Here is a 21,313-nt window from a genome sequence, read left to right on the forward strand (position 1 = left end):
ATCGCAATGGCTTTTGGGAGTTTGGGAGCTCATGCCAGGCCTCCCCTTCCAGCAGTCAGCCAGGCAAGTACTTAGTAAGCACCTTCTGTATATCCTGTACAGAATATGTACATCCTGTACAGAGCATGAGCCATGGTCCTGGCCTTAAAGGCTCTTAGACTTTCTGAACACACACATTCATACACACGAAGGTGATTAACAGGTTAACCTGCCAGATGTGGGTGTGGTGGCGGATCATTGAGGACTAGCAGCTAGGTGCTAGTGGCTGGGCGCCCTCTTCTGGACTTATTGGGCACTGTGTTCCCCTGCCCCAGATACAGGCCCAGACTCAGGACACATGCAAATTATTTCAACTGAATAGCAAATATACATGTCCCATCCATTTTTTTTTTCTTTGCAGTTCTGGGGATTGAACCCAGGGGTACTTTATAACTGAGCTTATTTATTACTTATTTATATTTATATATATTTTTTTTTTTTTTTTTTTTTTTTTTTTTTTTTCTTTTTTTGGATTAAACCCAAGGGCTCTTAACCACTGACCTACATCACCAAATAAAATATTTTTTATTTTGAAACACGGCCTTGCTAAGTTGCTTAGGGCCTTACTAAGTTGCTGAGGCTGACCTCAAATTTACATTCCTCCTGCTTCAGCCTCCCAAGTTGCTGAGATCACAGTTGTCCACCACTGTAACCAGTAGGCAGAGCACTAGTTCATAACTATTTTGGATTTGGGGATCTCACTGAGAATCTGATGAAAGCCTTGGGCCCTTCCTCAAGGAAAATGTACCTGCTAGTTCTTTCCTAGCTATGTTCCTTGTTCTTTCTCTCTTGATCTCAGGATATTCTATGCCTTTTAGGGATCAGGCAGTTCCTGCTGTCTGACCTAGATCAATTCTGGCCCAAGGTTTCTGGTCCTCCTCCAGAGGTCTGGCAGGGGGCAGAGGCCTTGCTTGATGAATACTTTCCCTTCCGGTGCCTTCCTGGGACATAGCTGGTGATGGAGTTCTGTGGTGCTGGTTCAGTGACCGACCTGGTAAAGAACACAAAAGGGAATGCCCTGAAGGAGGACTGTATTGCCTACATCTGCAGGGAGATTCTCAGGGTGAGCTCAAGGCTCCCTCCCCCCACATCCTCCCCCTGTGCCACCCTAACCAGAACTTCTGCGTGGGCATACACCATCCCCACACCAGGGAAAGAGAACTGCCCACTCTAAGGAGCATGGGGGCGGAGACAGGGTCCCAACCTTGGGAGCTCTCAGGCTATTGGAGGAGACAAACTCCAAGCTCTGCCACTTCTCCACTTGTAACCCTGCAGCTGCTGGGGCCTCACAGGGAGTGAGCCACCAGGGAGCTCCTCCCAGGGCAGCTCAGTTTGTATCTGAGGTCTGGGTGGGGAAGGTCTGCACCTTTAGCTCACCTCCTTGTTCTTTCTCACACCCTCCAACACCATGGCTGATGTTCTCCACTCTGCTGTCCCAGGGTCTGGCCCATCTCCATGCCCACAAGGTGATCCATCGAGACATCAAAGGGCAGAATGTGCTGCTGACAGAGAATGCGGAGGTCAAGCTAGGTACACTGGTCCACTGTGAGGCCCTCCCACTGGACAGAGAATGGGGGGCCCCTTTTCCCTCTGGTGACTCAGGTTCAATGCCTATATGCTGAGGAGGTCTGCTTCCTCTTCTCCCATATCCTGCCCCGGGATGCTTCCCTCCTGCCTTCCACTGAAAAGCCTTTGAGAAGCTTCTCACCTGCCAAGGGCTCCCAGTGCTATGCAACTGTTAGAGGGAGACCCCTGCTGCCTGGGATGCTGTCCCTTGATCCCCAAGATATAGGAAGGCTTGTCAAGTTCTCCAGGATATTGATGGGGAGAGTGCTAAGGGTTTCTGACCACTCTCAGAGATGGGACCAGGGCTTCAGCTGCCTCAGATGCTGTGTACACAGGACCTGACTCAAGGGAGCAGATGGGGACTCCCTGTGCTGACATTCCCTTCCCCCATCTCACAGTGGATTTTGGGGTGAGTGCTCAGCTGGATCGCACTGTGGGCAGGCGGAACACTTTCATTGGTACCCCGTACTGGATGGCCCCTGAGGTTATCGCCTGTGATGAGAACCCTGATGCCACCTATGATTACAGGGTATGAAGTGGAAAGTGGGAGCATGGGGCCCTCAAAGGGCAGGGAGTAAGATGGGCATGATGGGTAGGTTAAAAGTCTGGGTACATGAACAGAGGGGAACAAAGTGAAAATGTGGTAGAGTTAATAGTAAGGAATGTTTTATAGCAAGGAAATTATAGATGGGAAGACAAGATAATTTGGAGAACAGTGGCCTCAGGAAGGGGAGTGGACCAGGAAGGGATTCTAAATGGGCTGGAGATGACAGGCAGAGAAAGGTTACTGGGGAGAATTGTCAGGAATATTTACCTGTCCCTTCCTCTCTCCCCTCCTTAGAGTGACATTTGGTCTCTAGGAATTACAGCCATCGAGATGGCAGAGGGAGCCCCCCGTAAGTGCTGAGTCTGTCCTGGGTAGGATGGGAAGGAAGGGTGGGGGACCAGAGAGTGGCTATAGGGAGGAGATAGTCCTGGGAGGTCATGTCAAGGCGAGGTCCTTTGGGCCCTTGGTGTAGAGAAGGGATTGATGGTGTCTCTTCTTTGTCCCAGCTCTGTGTGACATGCATCCAATGCGAGCCCTCTTCCTCATCCCTCGGAACCCTCCACCCAGGCTCAAGTCCAAGAAATGGTAAGTCTCTGAGGGTTTAGGGTCTGGAAAGGAAGGTTTCTGTGCAGGGTGACCCCCACTCTAATACCCTTCTGTGTTCAGGCTTGATCTGCCCCATGGAAGAGGTGTGGGTGGTGATAGATTGGAATGTGGAGCTGCCAGGAGGAAAGTCAGGGTGGCTTTTGGGTGAATGGTCCACTCTCTTCCTCCTGCAACCCTCCCCTTCCAAAGGAGGCCCTCCTAGTGTGAGCCACCACTGTTTCCAGGTCTAAGAAGTTCATTGACTTCATTGACACATGTCTCATCAAGACTTATCTGAGCCGCCCACCAACAGAACAGCTACTAAAGTTTCCCTTCATCCGTGACCAGCCCACGGAGCGGCAGGTCCGCATCCAGCTTAAGGACCACATTGACCGGTCCCGGAAGAAGCGGGGTGAGAAAGGTCAGTGGACAGGTGGGAAGTGGTAGGTCTTAGGAGATACCTCAACCCCAACTCCCTTCAGCCCTGATGCCTCCAGGCTCTGCTTCATACTTGCCTCCCAGGCCTTAGCTCTCCTTCTCTAAGATCTCCTTTCTAAACTTCCAGCCCCAGATGGGTTTTTAACCAATTGATCTGAGTCAACCTGCCAAATGAGGATTGCCCTTTCACATCCTAGCAAACCTCACACTGAGTGCCTGCATGTGTTAGTGCATGTGCACATCTGCCCCATCCCACCTCCTGTGGGACCTAGCCCCTTCTCTGTCCTGGCCCAAACCTGAGACCCTGCCTCCCACTGCTCTGGGTGCTGGTCATCCAGACAGACCTTACAGGTTATCACTATCTAAGGTTTCCCTAGTCCAGGGTGGGGTCTGGGCCACTCGATGAAGAAACAGCAGTGATCTCCTCCCCTGCAGAGGAGACTGAATATGAGTATAGTGGCAGTGAAGAAGAAGATGACAGTCATGGAGAGGAAGGAGAACCAAGGTGGGTTTGGCAGGTAGAGGTAACAATTGGGGCCATCCTGTATTGTCTGAGGGGACAATAGTGATCCTTGGCTTTGGGGACTCTCAGTCTGGTGGTGGTGGCACAGAAAGGTAGAGGCCTATATAAACTGATTCCCTGAGTGCCTGAGAGATAAAATGAATGAATGAGCAAGAGGTGAGGAGGGGCATGATTCAGGGATGAAGAGGGTGCAGGCTGGAATATTGAAGACAAATCTCTTGGCCCCCTGGGAGTGGCCAGAGGCAGACTCTGTGGTAGTTAAATCACCCAGACAGGCACCCCAAGGATGAGGGGAAACAAGCAGGTTCTGACCCAGCATTCCTCTGTGACACTGACCCAGCTCCATCATGAATGTGCCTGGGGAGTCCACACTACGCAGGGAATTCCTCCGACTCCAGCAGGAGAATAAGAGCAACTCTGAGGCTTTAAAGCAACAGCAGCAGCTGCAGCAGCAGCTGCAGCAGCAGCAGCAGCGAGACCCCGAGGCGCACATCAAACACCTGCTACACCAGCGGCAGCGTCGCATAGAGGAGCAGAAGGAGGAGCGGCGGCGGGTTGAAGAGGTGGGGCTGACCTCTGCCCTGGTCCTATCCATGGTTCCATTAAGGCAGCAGGAAGAGCAAGGATCGAGCTGAGTCGTCCCAACCCTCTTCTTTCAGACTTTTCTTTCTTTTTTTAATTATTTTTATGTGGTGCTAAGGATCGAACCCAGTCCCGCACACGTGCTAGGCACGGGCTCTACTACTAAGCCACAACCCCAGCCCCCAGATGTTTCTACAGAAGCTCTATCTTCTCTTATTAGAGTCTCGGTTTCCAGGCCTAGGTCTCCACCAGTTCAGCCCTGTGTGGTAGTTGTCCTGTCAGCATCCTTTAGAGAAGACATGACTTCTGAAAGGCCATTGCCATTTCCTAGGACAAGACTACTCCTCTCTTAGTTTCTGCTATAAACCTCTACTGTGCGTTTATCTGGTTCCATGAACTGACAGTCTCAGATAGCCAGGGATCTGTACATATAAGTGCTTGAGTGCATATTACTGTCAGATGTGCTGCTGATCTGCTCTGAACGTGAAAAAGACCCCTCAAAGTCTCCTTTTACTCTTGGGTTATTTTGGCTTTGATGTTTTTATAAAGTACTCTTTTCAGTTTGGGTTAATTAGAGACGAGTGGGGGAAATTCATTTTAATTAATGGAGAATCTTTTTTTTATACCAGGGATTGAACCCAGGGGTGCTTTACCACTAAACCACATACCCAGCCCTTTTCTACATTTTATTTAGATACAGGGTGTCACTAAGTTGCCGCAACTGGCTTTAAAGTCATGATGCTCCTGCCTCAGCTTCTGAGCCTTTGGGATCACAGGCCTGTGCCACTAGAATCTTTTTGTTGTTGTTGGTACCAGGGATTGAGCTCAGGGGCACTCAACAACTGAGCCACATCCCCAGCCCTATTTTTTTTGATGTTGTTATTTTATTTAGAGATAGGGTCTCACTGAGTTGCTTAGTGCCTTGCTTTTGCTGAAGCTGGCTTTGAACTCACGATCCTCCTGTTTCAGCCTCCCAAGTCACTGGGATTATAGGTGTGTACCACCACACCCAGCCAGAATCTTATTTTTAAAAAAGTGTAGTTTTTCTATCTTTTTAACCAATTAAAATATATTTGCATGTACATACATATTTAAATTATTTATTTTACAGGGGTCAGAGAGTACAGATTGTTTTTTAAGTGCCTTAAATGAATGTATTTTTTTGTTGAATTAATTACCTAATTTCAAAGTTTGTAGCTGGGCTTAAAAAAGAGGTAAGGAACTTATACAGATCCACACCACCTATTACTCTCCCAAGCAGGCTCCTATCTCTGTAGAACAAAAACTAATCTATAAGAAAGCCTGCTAGAATCTTCCTCAGTTTTTTATTAAGTGTAATACTTGGTAGCTTGTAACAGAATCTGGGGTAACAAGGTATCTTCTGGAGAAGGCTGCCACCAGCAACTCATTGCAGAACAAGCGCAAGTTCCTCCAAATGTAAGGACCCCAGGGCTGAGCTTGACTTTTTGTTGTTGTTTAGAGGGACCCAGACTTATTTGTCAGGAATATTCTGAAAAATCACAGGCAACCTGGGGCTATGAAGTTGTCAAGGCAGTTTCTTAAATCCAAAGGTTGTTTTTCTGTGTATGGCTACCTGGTGCCCTCTAGTGGCCAACGCCTATCACTAGTACCCACTGTATTTGTACTCCAGGCAGAGGTTGATTTGAAACCAGGAGTTGGGGGCGCTGAGGTTTTTTGCTGATGAACCTTGGTTTTGTTCGTTGTTTGGTAGAGTAATGGATAGAGGAAGGTGTCATCCAGTTCAGACTACTCCAAGGACAGCAGTCAGCTCTCAGCCTCTGGTCCCATGCTCCCATTTTCCCCCAAGCCAAGCCCTTGCAGTTCTGGTACAGGGGCAGGTATGTTTGCAGAAACATGTTAAAGCTGTCCTTTCCACCATCCCTAGCAAGCAAGAAGACCTGCTCTTGCTGTTCATGGAAGGCTCCCCTTTCCAGGGCTGTGCTGTCATCGTAGCATCTGGCATGGTCCATAGACCACTTCCTCCTTGGTTCACAGCAACAGCGGCGGGAGCGAGAGCAGAGGAAGCTGCAGGAGAAGGAACAACAGCGGAGACTGGAGGACATGCAGGCCCTGCGGAGGGAGGAGGAACGGCGGCAGGCAGAGCGTGAGCAGGTACGGGCCGCCAGCGCACACGTACACACCCGCCTCCCTCTCCACCCTGTTCACCCCGTCCTCCCTGTCCACCCTCCCCCTGCTCCTGCTGCCTGCCTCCCCTGCTCCCTTGTGCCCTTCCCCCTTGGCTCCCCTACCCATAGATTCCTCCTATCTTTTCTAGCTTCACTCTTTCTCTCTGTTTTCTCCCACCCTTCAACCCCCAACCCTGGCTCCCTGCCCTCCTCCTGTCTCTGTGCCTTCATTCCCCATCTCTCTAACCATCCCTGACTCCTCTCCTGCACCTTCCCTCATGGTCCCCACCTGCTTCCTCCTCATTCCCTGTGCCCTCTTCTTCCCATCTGTACTGCATCACCCCCAACCCCTACCCCGGGGCTCATTTTCCGCTGCTCCTCCTCATCCTCACCCTGCTGATCGCTCCCTTCGCCGCTGCTGCTGCCCCTCCTCTGCTGCCTCTCCTTCTTTCCCTGCCCTGTGCCCCCACCCCACCCCCGCCCCCCAGGAATATATTCGTCACAGGCTAGAGGAGGAGCAGCGACAGCTCGAGATCCTTCAGCAACAGCTGCTCCAGGAACAGGCCCTACTGCTGGTAATGGGGTCCCTCAGTGTCCTTTGGGAAGATGCCATCCAGAGCTGCTTTGATGGACTGGGATGGGAACACTTCAGGGGAAGGGACTCACCCAAGATTTCACAGGAAAGCAGCTCTTGTCTAGGCAGTTGGAGGAAAGAAAGGGCATGCCTGCTCTAACTTCCAGGGTCACACCCTGCTGAGCCCTCTCTCCCTACCCTTGGGCCCAGGAATACAAGAGGAAGCAGCTGGAGGAGCAGCGGCAATCAGAACGGCTCCAGAGGCAGCTGCAGCAGGAGCATGCCTACCTCAAGTCCTTGCAGCAGCAGCAGCAGCAGCAGCAGCTTCAGAAGCAACAGCAGCAGCAGATCCTACCTGGGGACAGGAAGCCTCTGTATCATTACGGTCGAGGCATTAATCCTGCCGATAAGCCAGCCTGGGCCCGAGAGGTACTCACTGCCTTCTTTGCCTCCTGAGGCTCCATCCATCAGCCCCACTGCTCCAGCCCTGGAGAGTGCAAAAAAGCAGTTTTTCCACAGTAGTGGGCATTGATTAGCAGAAGGGAGCACCCAACACAGGCTGTAGGACTGGAGCTGTTAGAGTAGGTGGGAATCTACATTTTGAGACCAGGAAGGCAAAAGTTGGCCTGCTTGACAGCCCTTTGTATCATAGGTGGAAGAAAGAACAAGGATGAATAAGCAGCAGAACTCTCCCTTGGCCAAGACAAAGCCAAGCAGCACAGGGCCAGAGCCCCCTGCCCCCCAGGCCTCTCCTGGCCCTCCAGGATCCCTTTCCCAAACTCCTCCTATGCAGAGGCCGGTGGAGCCCCAGGAGGGACCACACAAGGTGAGTCTCCCCATTCCTGTCATAACATACACACATAGGTAGTCACGCTGAGTACACATGTCCACTTCCATACATATGTTCACTGGAGTCTTAGCAGGATCATAGAGCAAAGACCACAAAGGCAGAGACAGTCATCTGCTTGCTGCTAGGAGCTTGGATGTATTTCTGTCTGTTCTTGGGCTCTGGAAACCCCTTGTCCTTTGACAAGGGGGCAAGAAATCCCTCTTCTCAGCCCTGACCCCAACTGGCAGGTGGGGATGTGCCACAGAGCAGGCAGCCCACCCTCCTGGTCTCTCCCTGCAGAGCCTGGTGGCACACCGGGTCCCACTGAAGCCATATGCAGCACCTGTACCCCGATCCCAGTCCCTGCAGGACCAGCCCACACGAAACCTGGCTGCCTTCCCAGCCTCCCACGACCCTGACCCAGCAGTCCCGACACCAGCTGCCACGCCCAGTGCCCGAGGAGCTGTCATTCGCCAGAATTCAGACCCCACCTCTGAAGGGCCTGGACCCGGCCCGAACCCCCCCACCTGGGTCCGGCCAGATAATGAGGCCCCACCCAAGGTAAGGACAGCCCTATTGGGGGACCAGGAAAAAGCAGAGAATAGTGACAGGAGGGAAAGGAAGGAAAACAGATGGGCACATAAGGTGGAGAGTTTATAGAGTTTAGGGAAGAAAAAGAGAAGGCAGTGGCTTTGGCCCCTGCCGTGCCAGGTAAACCAGTTACAGAGTGTGAAGGCACAGGCTGTGTCCTGTGACTGACTGTGGGGATGGAAAAACACCTGGGTGTTTCGAGTACTCTGGGGCAGCCTTCTGAGTTAGAATCCCAGCTCTGCCATCTTGTAGCTTCGTAACCAGGACTTACTAACTTCCAGAAAAGCCAGGGACCACACCTCTCAGGGCTGCAGAGATGGTCAGTTGTTTATGTAGTGCCCGTGCAGGGCTGGCTCAGGGTGGGCTGACTGCACTTTCTCCTTTCCAGGTGCCTCAGAGGACCTCATCTATTGCCACTGCCCTTAACACCAGTGGGGCCGGAGGGTCCCGGCCAGCTCAAGCTGTCCGTGCCAGGTAACATCTGGTTGGGGTCAGGTGGCAGCCTAGGGAGTAGGGGACTTTACCAAATTACCCACTTAGGGGTGGGCAAGCCCTGACCCAGTCACCTCAGTCCCTTTGCCCGGCACCCTGTGCTCCCTCCACAGACCTCGCAGCAACTCCGCCTGGCAAATCTATCTGCAAAGGCGGGCAGAGCGGGGCACCCCCAAGCCTCCAGGGCCCCCTGCTCAGCCCCCTGGCCCGCCCAACGCCTCTAGGTAATGGAGTTGACCCTCCACTCACTCCCACCTCTCACTTCTGCCACCTGCTTCCCTTTGGTGATGGCTTTCTTTACAGTGTAGCTTGACACCCCAGGGAGGGAAGCACCTGTTTCCCTGACCCTGACTCTGCCTCTTCACAGTAACCCTGACCTCAGGAGGAGTGACCCTGGCTGGGAGCGTTCGGACAGCGTCCTCCCGGCCTCTCATGGGCACCTCCCCCAGGCTGGCTCGCTGGAGCGGAACCGAAACCGAGTGGGAGGTATGTAAGCCAGGGCCGGATGGCCTGCGCTGGGTCTGGACAGTCTTGATCAAGACAGGCCTGCCTTTGTGAACTGGAACACCCATGGGGTGAGAGGGACCTGGTTGGACGTGGAACATGTTGCTGAGCTCTGGGCTCAGGGCCAAGGGATCAGCCCAGGGTATGGGCCTGAAGCCATTCCCTGTCCAGGTGTCAGTGACCACCCTTCTCCCACCCTGCTGTGTCCAGCCTCCACCAAACTGGACAGCTCCCCAGTGCTCTCCCCTGGGAACAAAGCCAAGCCTGATGACCACCGCTCACGGCCAGGCCGGCCCGCAGTGAGTCATCTGGTAGCAGGCGTGGCCCTGCCTTATCCTGGTCTTGGGCTTAGGGGCAGGATGTGGAGCCTCCAGAGCCTCAGGGGGCTGGGTGTCAGGGGGGCCTTCACTAATGCACATGAGGTTAAAGACTATGGGGATCATGGATGTCACGTCCACATCACTAACCTTTCTTACCCTCTCTTCTGCCTCTTCTTGGCTGCCTTTCTTCCCCTGCGGCCCCTCCCAGAGCTATAAGCGAGCCATTGGTGAGGTTAGTGAGGGGCTTCTGCGGGAGCCCTCTCCTGCTTCCTGCCCTGGTCTGCACTGGTGCCCTTTGTACTGCCTCTGCCCTGATCCCTCTCTGTCCTCCCCTCATGCCTCTCCTCCCCTGCAGGATTTTGTGTTACTCAAAGAGCGAACCTTGGACGAGGCCCCCCGGCCTCCCAAGAAAGCCATGGACTATTCATCATCCAGTGAGGAGGTGGAGAGCAGCGAAGATGATGAGGAAGAAGGTGATGGTGAACCATCAGAGGGGAGCAGAGACACGCCTGGAGGCCGGTATGGCGTGTCCTGGGGGCAGGGGCCTCCCACATCAGAGAAATGGGAGAAGAGGGATGCAGGCGGGAGGAGGGGTGGGGCTGTGGACAGGTCTGAGGGAAGGTGGTCCCCATTCTGTCTAGAGAATCAGGTGGGGGTTTGGGGTTTCTGCTCTTCCACTGTGCTGTCCATTGTGGGTGGGACTTTCCAGGTGCCTCTGCACCAACCTGCTCTGGGTACCATGCAGAGAGTGCCTAACTGCTTAGTGAGGGCTGAGCAGGTCATGTTTTGAAGAGAAACTGGAAGCCTGAGTCCCTGGCTCTCTGCTTCCTGTGGCACTTGTGTGTGGCAGGCAGGACTTGGAGGGCCACCTTCCTCTCTCCCACAGCAGTGATGGAGACACAGACAGTGTCAGCACCATGGTGGTTCATGACGTCGAGGAGATAGCTGGGACTCAACCCCCATACGGGGGTGGCACCATGGTGGTTCAGCGTGTGAGTGGGTCTCTCACCCTTCCCCATGCCTGTGGCGTACCATCCTCTGTCGCAGCACCAACCCTTTCCTCTGTTCTTCAGACTCCTGAAGAGGAGCGAAGCCTGCTGCATGCTGACAGCAATGGCTACACAAATCTTCCAGACGTGGTTCAGCCCAGCCATTCACCCACCGAGAACAGCAAAGGGCAAAGCCCCCCCTCCAAGGATGGGGGCAGTGACGTAAGTGGGCTGGAACAGGTCCATAGGGCAAGAGCCCTGAAATTGCAGGAGAGCTGGAGGTGCGGGGGCACGGTAGTAGGCAGGGCTGGGCACTGCGAGCTTCTCAGTGGGTACCTGAGGCCTGGGAACAAGAGAGGGACAGGGCCACAGGTGAGGGTCTCATTTGTTTGCCTGTTGCCCCCCTCTCAACAGTACCAGTCTCGTGGACTGGTAAAGGCCCCAGGCAAGAGCTCCTTCACGATGTTTGTGGATTTAGGAATCTACCAGCCGGGAGGCAGTGGGGACACCATTCCTATCACAGGTGAGGAAACATCTACCTGGGGTGGGGTCCAGAGATGGCCTGGAAGGGAACACAGGTGTCCCTGAGGATGTAGCTTTACAAAGTGCAAGCAGGAACTCTCCTCTGGACCTCAACTCCTGCCCCAGCACAGAGGTGGGAGAACTTCTGAGACCCCTGGACAGAGGAGGCACATGCTCAGAGTGGTGGCAAGAAACCTGGGCAAAAGTACAAAATGGATGTATGACAGCTGGAACTTGAAATCTCTTTTATGTACCCCCTTGTTCAGCAGTCTTTCCCTTCACTTCTGAATATTCTGAGGTGCCAAGGCCACCTGTAGGGGGTTGGAGGTAAACAGACAGGTGAGAGGGCTTTAGCCTACCCTCCCTCCCTCTTCTTTCTGGTAGCCCTAGTGGGTGGAGAAGGTGGTCGGCTCGATCAGCTGCAGTACGATGTGAGGAAGGGCTCTGTGGTCAACGTGAACCCCACCAACACTCGGGCTCATAGTGAAACTCCCGAGATTCGCAAGTACAAGAAACGATTCAATTCTGAGATCCTCTGTGCAGCCCTCTGGGGTAAGCCAGGCCAAGAAGGCTAAAGAGGGGTCTGATGTGGCTTCTGTGCTCACAGTTAGGTGAGGGGGCCTGGCTCTCCCTCTGACCTGCCCGGGGGCTCCTGTTTCAGGGGTCAACCTGCTGGTGGGCACAGAGAATGGGTTGATGTTGCTGGACCGAAGTGGGCAGGGCAAGGTGTATGGGCTCATTGGGCGGCGACGCTTCCAGCAAATGGACGTCCTGGAAGGGCTCAACTTGCTCATCACCATCTCAGGTATGTAGGTGGAGTTGGGGGAGGGGCTCAGCTCCTCAAATTTGTCACCATCTTCAGCCTGGGGAGGAGGGCAACTTTGGTCCAGGAGCCAGAAGGTGGGGCCATACTTGTGGTATGTAGACAGGATGGTGAGGAGGCAGCAGCTGGACCTCCAATGAGGATGGGAGTGTGTGTATGTGTGTCCACCCCTCAGGGAAAAGGAACAAACTGCGGGTGTATTACCTGTCCTGGCTCCGGAACAAGATTCTGCACAATGACCCAGAAGTGGAGAAGAAGCAGGGCTGGACAACTGTGGGAGACATGGAGGGCTGCGGGCACTACCGTGTTGGTGAGGATGTCAGCAGAGTGGCCAGGGAGAAACAGAGCCTGGGCTAAATGCTGGGAGAGCCTCAAAGCTGGATACATGGTCCTGGGCTTGGTGAAACTTGGGGAAGGGCCTGAGAAAGGAAGTTCCTGCATCTTTCTTTCTTTTCTGCCTCTAGTGAAATACGAGCGTATTAAGTTCCTGGTCATTGCCCTGAAGAACTCAGTGGAGGTGTATGCCTGGGCCCCCAAGCCCTACCACAAATTCATGGCCTTCAAGGTAATCTCAGCCTCAGCCCATGACAACTTTTCAAGGTCTAGCTTTTCCACCTGTCCCACTAATTCCTTTCTCTTCCACAGTCCTTTGCTGACCTCCCTCACCGCCCTCTGCTGGTTGACCTGACAGTAGAGGAAGGACAGCGGCTCAAAGTCATCTATGGCTCCAGCGCCGGCTTCCACGCTGTGGATGTTGACTCGGGGAACAGCTATGACATCTACATCCCTGTGCATGTGAGCTTGGTGGGGCTGTAGGGAGAGTAGGACCAACCCAGTCTGGGCACTAGGCCACGAGGACCCAGCCCATCTTTTCCTCCTCAGATCCAGTGCCAGATCACACCCCACGCCATCATCTTCCTCCCCAACACTGATGGCATGGAGATGCTGTTGTGCTACGAGGATGAGGGTGTCTATGTCAACACATATGGGCGGATCATTAAGGATGTGGTGCTGCAGTGGGGAGAGATGCCCACCTCCGTGGGTGAGTGATGGCCACCCTTCAAGCCACTTGCCCCTCAGGTGGCACAGTAGAGTGGCCAGCTCATTGCTTCTCTATGACCTTCCCCCCACAGCCTACATCTGCTCCAACCAGATAATGGGCTGGGGTGAGAAAGCCATTGAGATCCGTTCTGTGGAGACGGGCCACCTGGACGGGGTCTTCATGCACAAACGGGCCCAGAGGCTCAAGTTCTTGTGTGAGCGGAATGACAAGGTGGGAGGCTCTTTCTCTTATCTAAAGGTCCCTGGGCAGAGATCTGGGGGAGGGAATGACTGTGGAGTCTTCCTGAAAGGAGACCCCTCTGAAAACACAATGTGTGGGCATAATATCTGTCTTACCGCCCCTTCAATGATGCCCCTGCCCTGGGATCTGGTAGCATACCTCTGCCTTTCTTTGGGGCTGGATGAGGCACCCAAGTCTCTCTGCAGTTTCTTTATTACTTCCTTGTATCTCCCTAGTTAATTGAGATCCCCCACCCCAGCCCTTGGTGACTTCTTCTCCTATCCTACCCAGGTGTTTTTTGCCTCAGTTCGCTCCGGGGGCAGCAGCCAAGTTTACTTCATGACTCTGAACCGTAACTGCATCATGAACTGGTGACGGGGCCCTGGGCTGGGGCTGTCCCACACTGGACCCAGCTCTTCCCCCACAGCCAGACTTCCCAGGCCGCCCCTATTTCCCCTCCCTGGGCTTTTGCTTTTACTGGTTTGATTCACTGGAGCCTGCTGGGAACGTGACCTCTGACCCCTGATGCTTTTGTGATCACGTGACCATCCTCTTCCCTGACATGTTCTCTCCCAACAACTGTGCCTGTCCCCAACTTCTGGGGAGGGACACAGCTTCCCCTTACCAGGAACTGAGTGGGCCTTGCCCCTTCCCCCTTTCTCCATTTAAGAGGAGAGTGCTTGGGGCTTAGATCCCTTACCCCACTGCTGCTGACTGGGCAGGGCCCTGGACCCCTTTATTTGCACGTCAGGGGAGCCGGCTCCCCCCTTGAATGTACCAGACTCTGGGGGGGGGTCACTGGGCCCTAGGTTCTAGGGGGGGGTCACCAGCCACTCCAGGGGCAGGGACCATTTCCTCATTTTCTGAAAGCACTTTAATGATTCCCCTCCCCCTAAACCCCGGGGAATGGAGTGGGGACCCCGCCAGCCAAAACATTCCCCCCTTCCCACCCCCCATCTCTTCTAGCCTCTCCCCTTCCCTGGTGGAGGGAGGGAGCAGGAAGCTCTCACCCTCCATGCCCCCTTGCTTGCATCTGTATATAGTGTGAGCAGCAAGTAGCCCTTCTCCCTCCCTTGCCCCTCCTCAATGTAGTGGCCTTGGATATCCCGTTTGTTAATAAAGACAATTCAACCAGCTCCCACCATTTCAGACCCCATATTATTCTTTTTTTCCCACAATCCTGGATACTAGCCAGGGAGAGCATGCACCATTGGGATGGAGGGAATAGGGCTGGGGAGTGTGGTGGGGGGAATGTGTGATGATTATTATGGAGGTGGGGTGGGCTAAGCCAAGAAAACCTAGAAGACATGACAGATGGCAGGCCAGGGGATTCTCAGCCATAAAACTTCAGTGGTGACCTTCACCAAGGGTATTGGGTCCCCACTCATTCTGGCAGGGTCAGGCCAAAGCACAGGGCTTCCTGCAAGGCCTACAAAGGGGTCTCTCCTAATGGCTATCAACTGGATAAACATAACTTAGAGGCTCATAGGCCTGGTGTCTCTAGGACCAGGCTGGAGAAAAGCCCAGAGGTCAGCAAGAGTGAACTGAGGGCAAACCTGAACCATTTGCCCTCCACTTCTGCTGACATCTGAACAGGGGCCAGCCTGCCCACATGGTCACTGTGGTACCTCTTTGGAAGGAAACATAATACAGTAGTGGTAGCCACTTGTCTTTTCAAAATCTATTTCCTGCTAGAGGTGTGTGGACAGTTGTAGAGGGAGCAGGTTCCGGCTCAAGCTTGGATACAGGGTGGGTAGGGAAGATCAGGCACTTGGTTGAAGTAGCCCCCAAGGAAGATGAGGCTGGAACCCACGCTGAAGAGCACCAGAGCAGCCCAGAAACAGATGTTGTCAAGGGCCTTCCCCATGCGCACCCAGTCGGACACCTCCTGGGGAAGGGACAGCAAAGTTGAGTCCCTAAGGAATAGCTGCAAGGGTTAGGGACAAGAGCTAGTGGGAGGCCTCGGTAGCTTCCCACCCTGCCTCTGGCTCCTAACCCACCTCACCAGTGGCCTCCTGCTCTCTAGTACTTGCAGCCACAAAGTTCACAGCATCCACACAGCAGCGGATCTCCGGGGCTGCAGCGCCCAGGCTCTGGCATAGGGCAGCTGGCAGGGGCAAAAATCCGGCTGGGTCATTAGGTTTCCTCCATTTCGGATGCCCCCATTGGCTCGGGCCACTGTGCTCACCCGTCCAGGCCCCGTGCCGGTGCCTCTGTCCTTCAAACACGAGCTCACTCCGCGGCTTTTTCAGGATCAGCTCCTCTGCGCGGAGCAATATGCCAACCGACGATGCGCGCCTTGGAGTGGAGGCGGCCCGGGGAGCCTCAGGAGACTGGCGAGAGCCCAGGAGACGCGGCAGCAATTCCAATAAGACCTGGGGTGCGGGCAGGGATCACTTCAAAGCCACGCCTTCCACTCCAAGACGTTCCTCCCCCACCCGAACAGCCTCCTCTGCGGCTTACGTGGCGCAGCCTGAAGGACGTGGCATGAGTGGTGGGCGTCCGCAAAGAAACGTTAAGCACAATGACGCAATTCATGACAATGAGCGTGGCAACCACCATGACGAAAATAAGATACCTAAGGATTCCCGAATTCATTACGTTACAGCACACTGGCTTCTCTGACGTCACAAACATACCTCAAACCCTACCTGCTCCCCCTCAGTGAGGTCCTACTGTCCTACCACCTGTGGCGGCCATGAAGGGGACCCCGAGATCCCTGGACACTCTGCTGTGGGTCTACCACTTCCACAGCTCCACCGAGGTGAGGCTAAGTGAACAGTCCACCCAAGGGCAACACAGGGAGCCTCTGGGGAGGTCTCCAGCGCCCCACACTTGGTGATTCCACCATCCCTGCTCATTCTCCAGGTGGCCCTCCAGCCCCCACTTTTATCTTCACTGGAACTCGCTGTGGCTGCAGCCCACGAGTATCTGGAGCAGAGGTTTGGAGAACTGAAGTCCCTGGAGCCGCAGGAACCCAAGAAGCCCGAGAAGCCGCCTGCCAGGAAGCCCACCCTAGTGTTGGTGCTAAGAGAAGCCGCTGCCAGCATCATTAACTTTGGCGCCACCTTGTTAGAGGTGCAGCGCTAGGGATAGGGGGTGAGGAGGAATGCGGAAAGAAGGGACTGGGTAAGGGAATTAGGGCAGCAAGGGTGGAATCTTCGTATCCTCTCTAGCCCCTGAACTCCAATGCAGATCTCAGCCCTGTGGCTGCAGCAGGAGGTGTGGAGACTGGACGGCAGCGACAGCAGCACGGGCCTAGCCCCGGACTCTGGGGATCCAGGTGGAGCTCTGGCTCGGGTAGCCCAGGCTGCCGGGCAGGGGGCTTGGCAAGCTGGGGCTACAGCGGGCGCCAGCGCCAGGCTCCTGGCCCAGGGTGTGTGGCTGTGCTTGTGTGGACGGGGTCTGCAGGGGTCCACTTCATTCCTGCAACAATGGCGACGCCAGCTGGGTCTTGGAATCCCCGGGGAACCGGTGAGTTCGGGATGGGAGGGCGTGCGTTGAGGATCAGAGGTGGTGGGGCTGAGGAGACACTGAAAACAGCTATCCCCCACCAGAGATACTCAGGAGACATCAAAGTGGTGTCCAGCAGCAGTGAGGACGACGGGGAACCAGAAAACCCACCACTGACCCAGTCCCACACTGCGTCCAAATAAAGCCAAGAGGGAAGGAGACTGCTAATTCTAGAGTCCTTTGGTCTTGGCGTAGTCCCTACCCAGGCCGTCCCTTGGCCCCGCCCCCATGCGTGCCAGTCCAAGGGTTCTAACTCCGACTTCCACGTTGGCCCTGCCCCAATGTGGGCAACGCCAGAACCCTTACCTGCCCAGCAGCGGCACACTCAGAGACGTCTCTGGGATTTTCTGGGCAATTAGGAACAAGAAGACAGTCTGGGCGAGCAGGACGTTGATAGAAACCGTGCATTTCTGACCGCCGGCTAGAGGGAACACCTGGTAAGGGCAGTCCTGACCCCGGGAGCAAGCCAGAGTTTAGGTTTGAGGCTATTCCTTACCCTGCGCTGGTAGAAAGTAGGCAAGCAGCACTAGGCCAGAGATGAGCACGCAAGGTACGATGATGTTAATGACATAGAAGAGAGGCTTCCGGCGGATGATTAGCGAGTAGATGACGTCAGTTTCTCCCGGGCTGTCAGCGGAGCCACTGTCGTAGTGGCGGATCAACCCCGGGCAGAAGTCGATGGCCCACTCGCCATTCTCTGCAGCACAGGAGGTACAGTCACTCAGCTCTGGGAAGTGAAGCATCCTGCGCTGCTCTCTGGATGCACACCTGACTGTGGAAACCTGTAACGTCTAGCCAAGAAGGATGCAGCTGTCTGGCCAGGGTGCACTGCTTGGGCCATGGACATGGGGCAGAAAAGGGCATTTTTAGTGAGGTTATGAAAAGATTAAGCGAGGAGACAAAACTAAAGTGACAGTCAGGAATTACTTCAGAAAAAGGGCAAGCTAAGGCCGAGTTGTCGAAATCAGTCCTCAGGATGCCTGATGTGGGGCAATCCCACTCTTTAGAATCCCCTTTAGACCCCTCTAGAATTGGTTTTTTTCAGAGCAAGAGGGAACCTCACCAGTAAAGGCCACCGTGTCGATATCTATCTTGTTAACGGTCTTGCCATCTTCATCCACTGCAAAGACGAACTCCACCTCTTTGGCACTGTACGTCTGAGAACTGTGGAACCAGGGCCAGGGACCCCACCGAGGAACTCGGACCTGGGTCCCTGCCCTGAGCCCCACCCTGGAAGCTTGGATACGGCCTGGTGATAAGGCCCCACCACCTTACACAGACCCTGCCTGCACTCTGTTTGCATCCCTGCTTCCTTTTTGCTTTTGTCTTTGTTTTGTTGAGACTGGGTCTTGCTATGTTGCCCAGGCTTGCCTCAAACTCTGAGAATCAAACAATCCTCCTGCCTCAGCCTCCTGAGTAGCTAAGACTACAGCTGCCCGCCAGCTCCAACCCTAGCTGGAACCCAACTCCAGAAACCCACCCCATTCCACTGCCTGGCTCCACCTCCAGACAAAGCCAGGTCTCAGGGATCCCACTTCCCCATTTTTCCCCGCCCCCTGCTCCAGGCCCTTCCCACAATCGTCCCGGCCTGTGAGTAACTCTTCCCACCGGAAAATGAGAGAGCAATTCTGCCAATCGAAGGGGAAGTAGGTGACCTCCATGGCGCAGGTGCTGCGGTAGATGGCTGGAGGCAACCAGCTCACGTAGCCACCCTCATAGATGAGCACGTTAGCGTCGTAGGCCACCCCGAACTGGCCGTCAATACTGTGGGCTCAGGGAAACCGTGCTTTTACACAAATGCATACCCCTGGTCCAAGCACCCAGCCAACCTCCTCACCCAAGTCCAGCTCAACCCCTGAGGCGGGCTTCCCTCTAGCCTGGTGTCCTGACTGGTCCTTACTTGTTTTCCAGCACAATCTCTGGTAACCACACGAGTTCTGAAGGGACCCGCAGGATTTCTATGCCTCCAAAGTCGTCCTTGCTATAGTTAAATCGGTAATCATGCCAATCCTATAAGAGTTGGGGGACGGAAGAACATATACCCTGCATTTCCCACCTGATACTGCCTCAGAGTAGTTTGGGAGAAAGGGGTCCCCTGGACAAGACCTCACATTGCTCCCCAGATTTGACTCACAATTCCAATCCAGACGCTGGTAGTAAGGGTCTCCTCCTTCTCGTTCTACAGACAGGAGAATGAATGATTGAAACAGCATTTCAGCGCCAGAAATGAACCTTAGGACAGAGCTCAGCAGTTGGGGCCAGTAGTGGGATTTTAGGCTCACGGTGGGAGTGGGGCATCTTACCAGTGAGATGAGATTGGTCAGGGTGACCTTGAGGGTGATGGTGACAGTGTCCTCGGGCCTCTTCACTGGTCGGCATTCTCGGTCATAGTTGTTTAAAAGATGGTGGTAAAGATTCAGCTCCTCATTTTTCCCCTCACCTCTGACTGTGATAAAGTCAAGAAGGAAGGGTCACAAAGAGGCAGGAGGTTCCTCTCCTCTTTGACTGTCTGGGTCTGCACAGGTCCCTGAGGCTCTGTATCTTTCTATACCTGTCTCCTAAACCAACCATATCCCACCTAGGGACCAAATATTGTGTCTCAGTCTACCTACATCTTGGTCTCTATCCTAGTCCCTTCATGTCAGTATTTCTGTGTATCCACATGCCTCGATGACCCCTGTCCTTACCAACAAGGCCCAAGAGGAGTAGGACACCAAGCAGAGTCCCTGCCATCCTTCTGTCTGGTTCTCTTGAGTTATTCTGAGCTTTGGCAGGGTTGGTGGGGGAGGCCAGGGTGCATGAGCAAGAGGGAGGAGGGTGTTAGTTCCGGGCTAGGTTAGGGGACTGTCACCTAATCCTCTACCCACCCCTACTGCAGCTGGGGACATTTTGGCTGCATCTATTGGCAACTGCCCCACCCTATTCTGGCATCCTTTGCCTGGTCTTCAGCCAGCTCCCCAGCTGCAGACCTAATCTTTCACAAAAGGAACAGGCTTTCAAAAGCACCTGAAACCACAAGCCCACAGCAGGGTTTGGAGACCCTGCTTTCAACACACACTGGTGTCCTTGGAGTAAGTTGCCCTGTGCAGGTAACTTTGCCTGATGAACCCATCTGGACATGCAAATACTCCTTGCCTCCCATATTCACCCATATGAAACACACTGTGACCACCCATGACCCTGCCAAATTCACACTAACGGTTCCTGTCAGCAGTGTCTGAGAAAGCATTCTCATAAAGACTGCATAATGAGACGGGTGGTCACAGGGAATCAGTCAGCAATAACAGATTCCACCATGCTGCAATACAAGGTCCTTTGACAACCTGATTCTCAGATATGCCCAGCCCTGTCCCCTTGGTGTGAGTGGCCCTAGGAGAGGTTCCATTCCCCCTTAGTGCTCCCTGCTGCCACCTTGTGGCCACACGTGATAGTACAGGGTTCATCACCTGGCTGCCTGAAAAACACACCTTAATCCTTTCATTGTTCTTCTTTGAGGGAGGGGGTCCTGGGGATTTAACCCAGAGGGCTCTTAACCACTGAGCCACATCCCCAACCCTTTTTATTTTTAATTTGGAGACAGTCTTGATAAATTGCTGAGGCTGGCTTTGAACTTGGGATCCTTCTGCCTCAGCCTCCCAAGTTGCTGGAATTACAGGCCAGCATAACCACGCCAGCTTTTTTGGTTTTTGTTTTGTTTTGTTTTGGTACTGGGATTGAACCCAGTGTGCTCTACCACTGAGCTACATCCCCAAGCCTTTTTCATTTTTGTGAGACAAAGAATCTCATTAAAGCACCAGGCTGGCCTGGAACTTGCCATCCTCCTGCCTCAGGCTCCCGAGTTGCTAGAATTTCAGGTACTAACACTTCAGGTTCATTGTTTCTTAAAACCACGCTCATCATTTACCTGGAGTGCTTATTTAAAATGCAGATCCCTTGACCTGAAAGGTGGTGCATGCCTGTAAAGTCAGTGACTTAGGAGGCTGAGGCAGGAGGATCTCAAGAGGCTAGCCTCAACAAACAAAAAGGGTTGGGGATGTGACTCAGTGGTAAATTGCCTCTGAGTTCAATCCCCAATGCCAAAATAAAATAAAATAATAAAATAAAATGAAATGAAATCAAGTGAAGAAGTACTTTTTTTTTTTTTTTGCAGTGCTAGGGGCAGAACCCAGGGCCTCAGCATATACTAGACAAGCACTCCATCACTGAGCTACAGCCCCAGGCCTGAAATAGGCACTTTTTATGTCTGACACCACTTCCACACACCAATCCAGCAAAGCAGTGGTCCAAGGTCACATGAGTACATTGGCAATGATGCATGAGATGTATTAATCAACTTTATTGATTATATACACCTGTGTTAATTTTGGTCTTCACAAAATACTTTCATGTCCCTCATTTCTTGGTCTCTTTCTGTTGTCTATGAGGTCCCTCATTATAATTTCCATAT

The 21,313-nt window shown here is 53.6% G+C and overlaps 3 protein-coding genes across 19 annotated transcripts in view; 2 read left to right on the forward strand and 1 right to left on the reverse strand.

The window, feature by feature from the left end:
- Positions 1-14,497, forward strand: part of MINK1 (misshapen like kinase 1) — a 48,362-nt gene extending 33,865 nt beyond the window's left edge. The window contains exons 5-34 of one of the 15 annotated variants that reach the window (XM_079132413.1): positions 992-1,102; positions 1,479-1,569; positions 2,004-2,134; positions 2,447-2,501; positions 2,659-2,737; positions 2,983-3,158; positions 3,611-3,680; positions 4,039-4,261; positions 6,297-6,413; positions 6,916-7,002; positions 7,212-7,430; positions 7,654-7,827; positions 8,191-8,391; positions 8,810-8,895; positions 9,027-9,137; positions 9,281-9,399; positions 9,628-9,716; positions 9,946-9,969; positions 10,093-10,256; positions 10,588-10,729; positions 10,811-10,948; positions 11,141-11,249; positions 11,633-11,800; positions 11,910-12,053; positions 12,247-12,381; positions 12,536-12,636; positions 12,717-12,866; positions 12,954-13,113; positions 13,205-13,344; positions 13,645-14,497. In XM_079132413.1, the coding sequence (XP_078988539.1) occupies positions 992-1,102; positions 1,479-1,569; positions 2,004-2,134; positions 2,447-2,501; positions 2,659-2,737; positions 2,983-3,158; positions 3,611-3,680; positions 4,039-4,261; positions 6,297-6,413; positions 6,916-7,002; positions 7,212-7,430; positions 7,654-7,827; positions 8,191-8,391; positions 8,810-8,895; positions 9,027-9,137; positions 9,281-9,399; positions 9,628-9,716; positions 9,946-9,969; positions 10,093-10,256; positions 10,588-10,729; positions 10,811-10,948; positions 11,141-11,249; positions 11,633-11,800; positions 11,910-12,053; positions 12,247-12,381; positions 12,536-12,636; positions 12,717-12,866; positions 12,954-13,113; positions 13,205-13,344; positions 13,645-13,728 (3,798 nt within the window). In that variant the 3' untranslated portion in view covers positions 13,729-14,497. Of the gene's footprint in view, positions 1-991; positions 1,103-1,478; positions 1,570-2,003; positions 2,135-2,446; positions 2,502-2,658; positions 2,738-2,982; positions 3,159-3,610; positions 3,681-4,038; positions 4,262-6,296; positions 6,414-6,915; positions 7,003-7,211; positions 7,431-7,653; positions 7,828-8,130; positions 8,392-8,809; positions 8,896-9,026; positions 9,138-9,280; positions 9,400-9,627; positions 9,717-9,945; positions 9,970-10,092; positions 10,257-10,587; positions 10,730-10,810; positions 10,949-11,140; positions 11,250-11,632; positions 11,801-11,909; positions 12,054-12,246; positions 12,382-12,535; positions 12,637-12,716; positions 12,867-12,953; positions 13,114-13,204; positions 13,345-13,644 lie in introns of all 15 variants that reach the window. The other 14 variants (XM_079132402.1, XM_079132410.1, XM_079132411.1 and 11 more) reach the window with 14 other exon arrangements.
- On the reverse strand, positions 7,356-20,976 carry CHRNE (cholinergic receptor nicotinic epsilon subunit). 3 transcript variants are annotated; one of them, XM_079132440.1, is made up of 12 exons: positions 19,554-20,975; positions 19,170-19,312; positions 19,001-19,045; positions 18,767-18,876; positions 18,475-18,630; positions 17,930-18,030; positions 17,363-17,563; positions 17,173-17,287; positions 15,817-15,931; positions 15,542-15,728; positions 15,354-15,460; positions 15,020-15,269 (listed from the first exon to the last, which is right to left on the reverse strand). In XM_079132440.1, exons 1-12 carry the CDS (start codon positions 19,597-19,599, stop codon positions 15,204-15,206), a joined length of 1,392 nt encoding a protein of 463 aa, XP_078988566.1. In that variant the 5' UTR covers positions 19,600-20,975; the 3' UTR covers positions 15,020-15,203. The 3 variants fall into 3 exon arrangements, with proteins under 3 accessions (XP_078988567.1, XP_078988566.1, XP_078988565.1); XM_079132439.1 differs by having other exon boundaries at positions 15,020-15,241; positions 19,554-20,970; XM_079132441.1 differs by lacking the exons at positions 15,020-15,269; positions 15,354-15,460 and adding an exon at positions 7,356-7,488 and having other exon boundaries at positions 19,554-20,976.
- On the forward strand, positions 15,930-17,122 carry LOC306656878 (uncharacterized protein C17orf107). Its single transcript, XM_079132457.1, has 4 exons — positions 15,930-16,117; positions 16,222-16,431; positions 16,549-16,827; positions 16,911-17,122. Exons 1-4 carry the CDS (start codon positions 16,052-16,054, stop codon positions 17,007-17,009), a joined length of 654 nt encoding a protein of 217 aa, XP_078988583.1. The 5' UTR covers positions 15,930-16,051; the 3' UTR covers positions 17,010-17,122.
- Positions 20,977-21,313: the final 337 nt, after the last annotated feature.

Source organism: Sciurus vulgaris (genome assembly GCF_902686455.1).
Source record: "Sciurus vulgaris genome assembly, chromosome: 3".
Taxonomy (NCBI): Eukaryota; Metazoa; Chordata; class Mammalia; order Rodentia; family Sciuridae; genus Sciurus; species Sciurus vulgaris.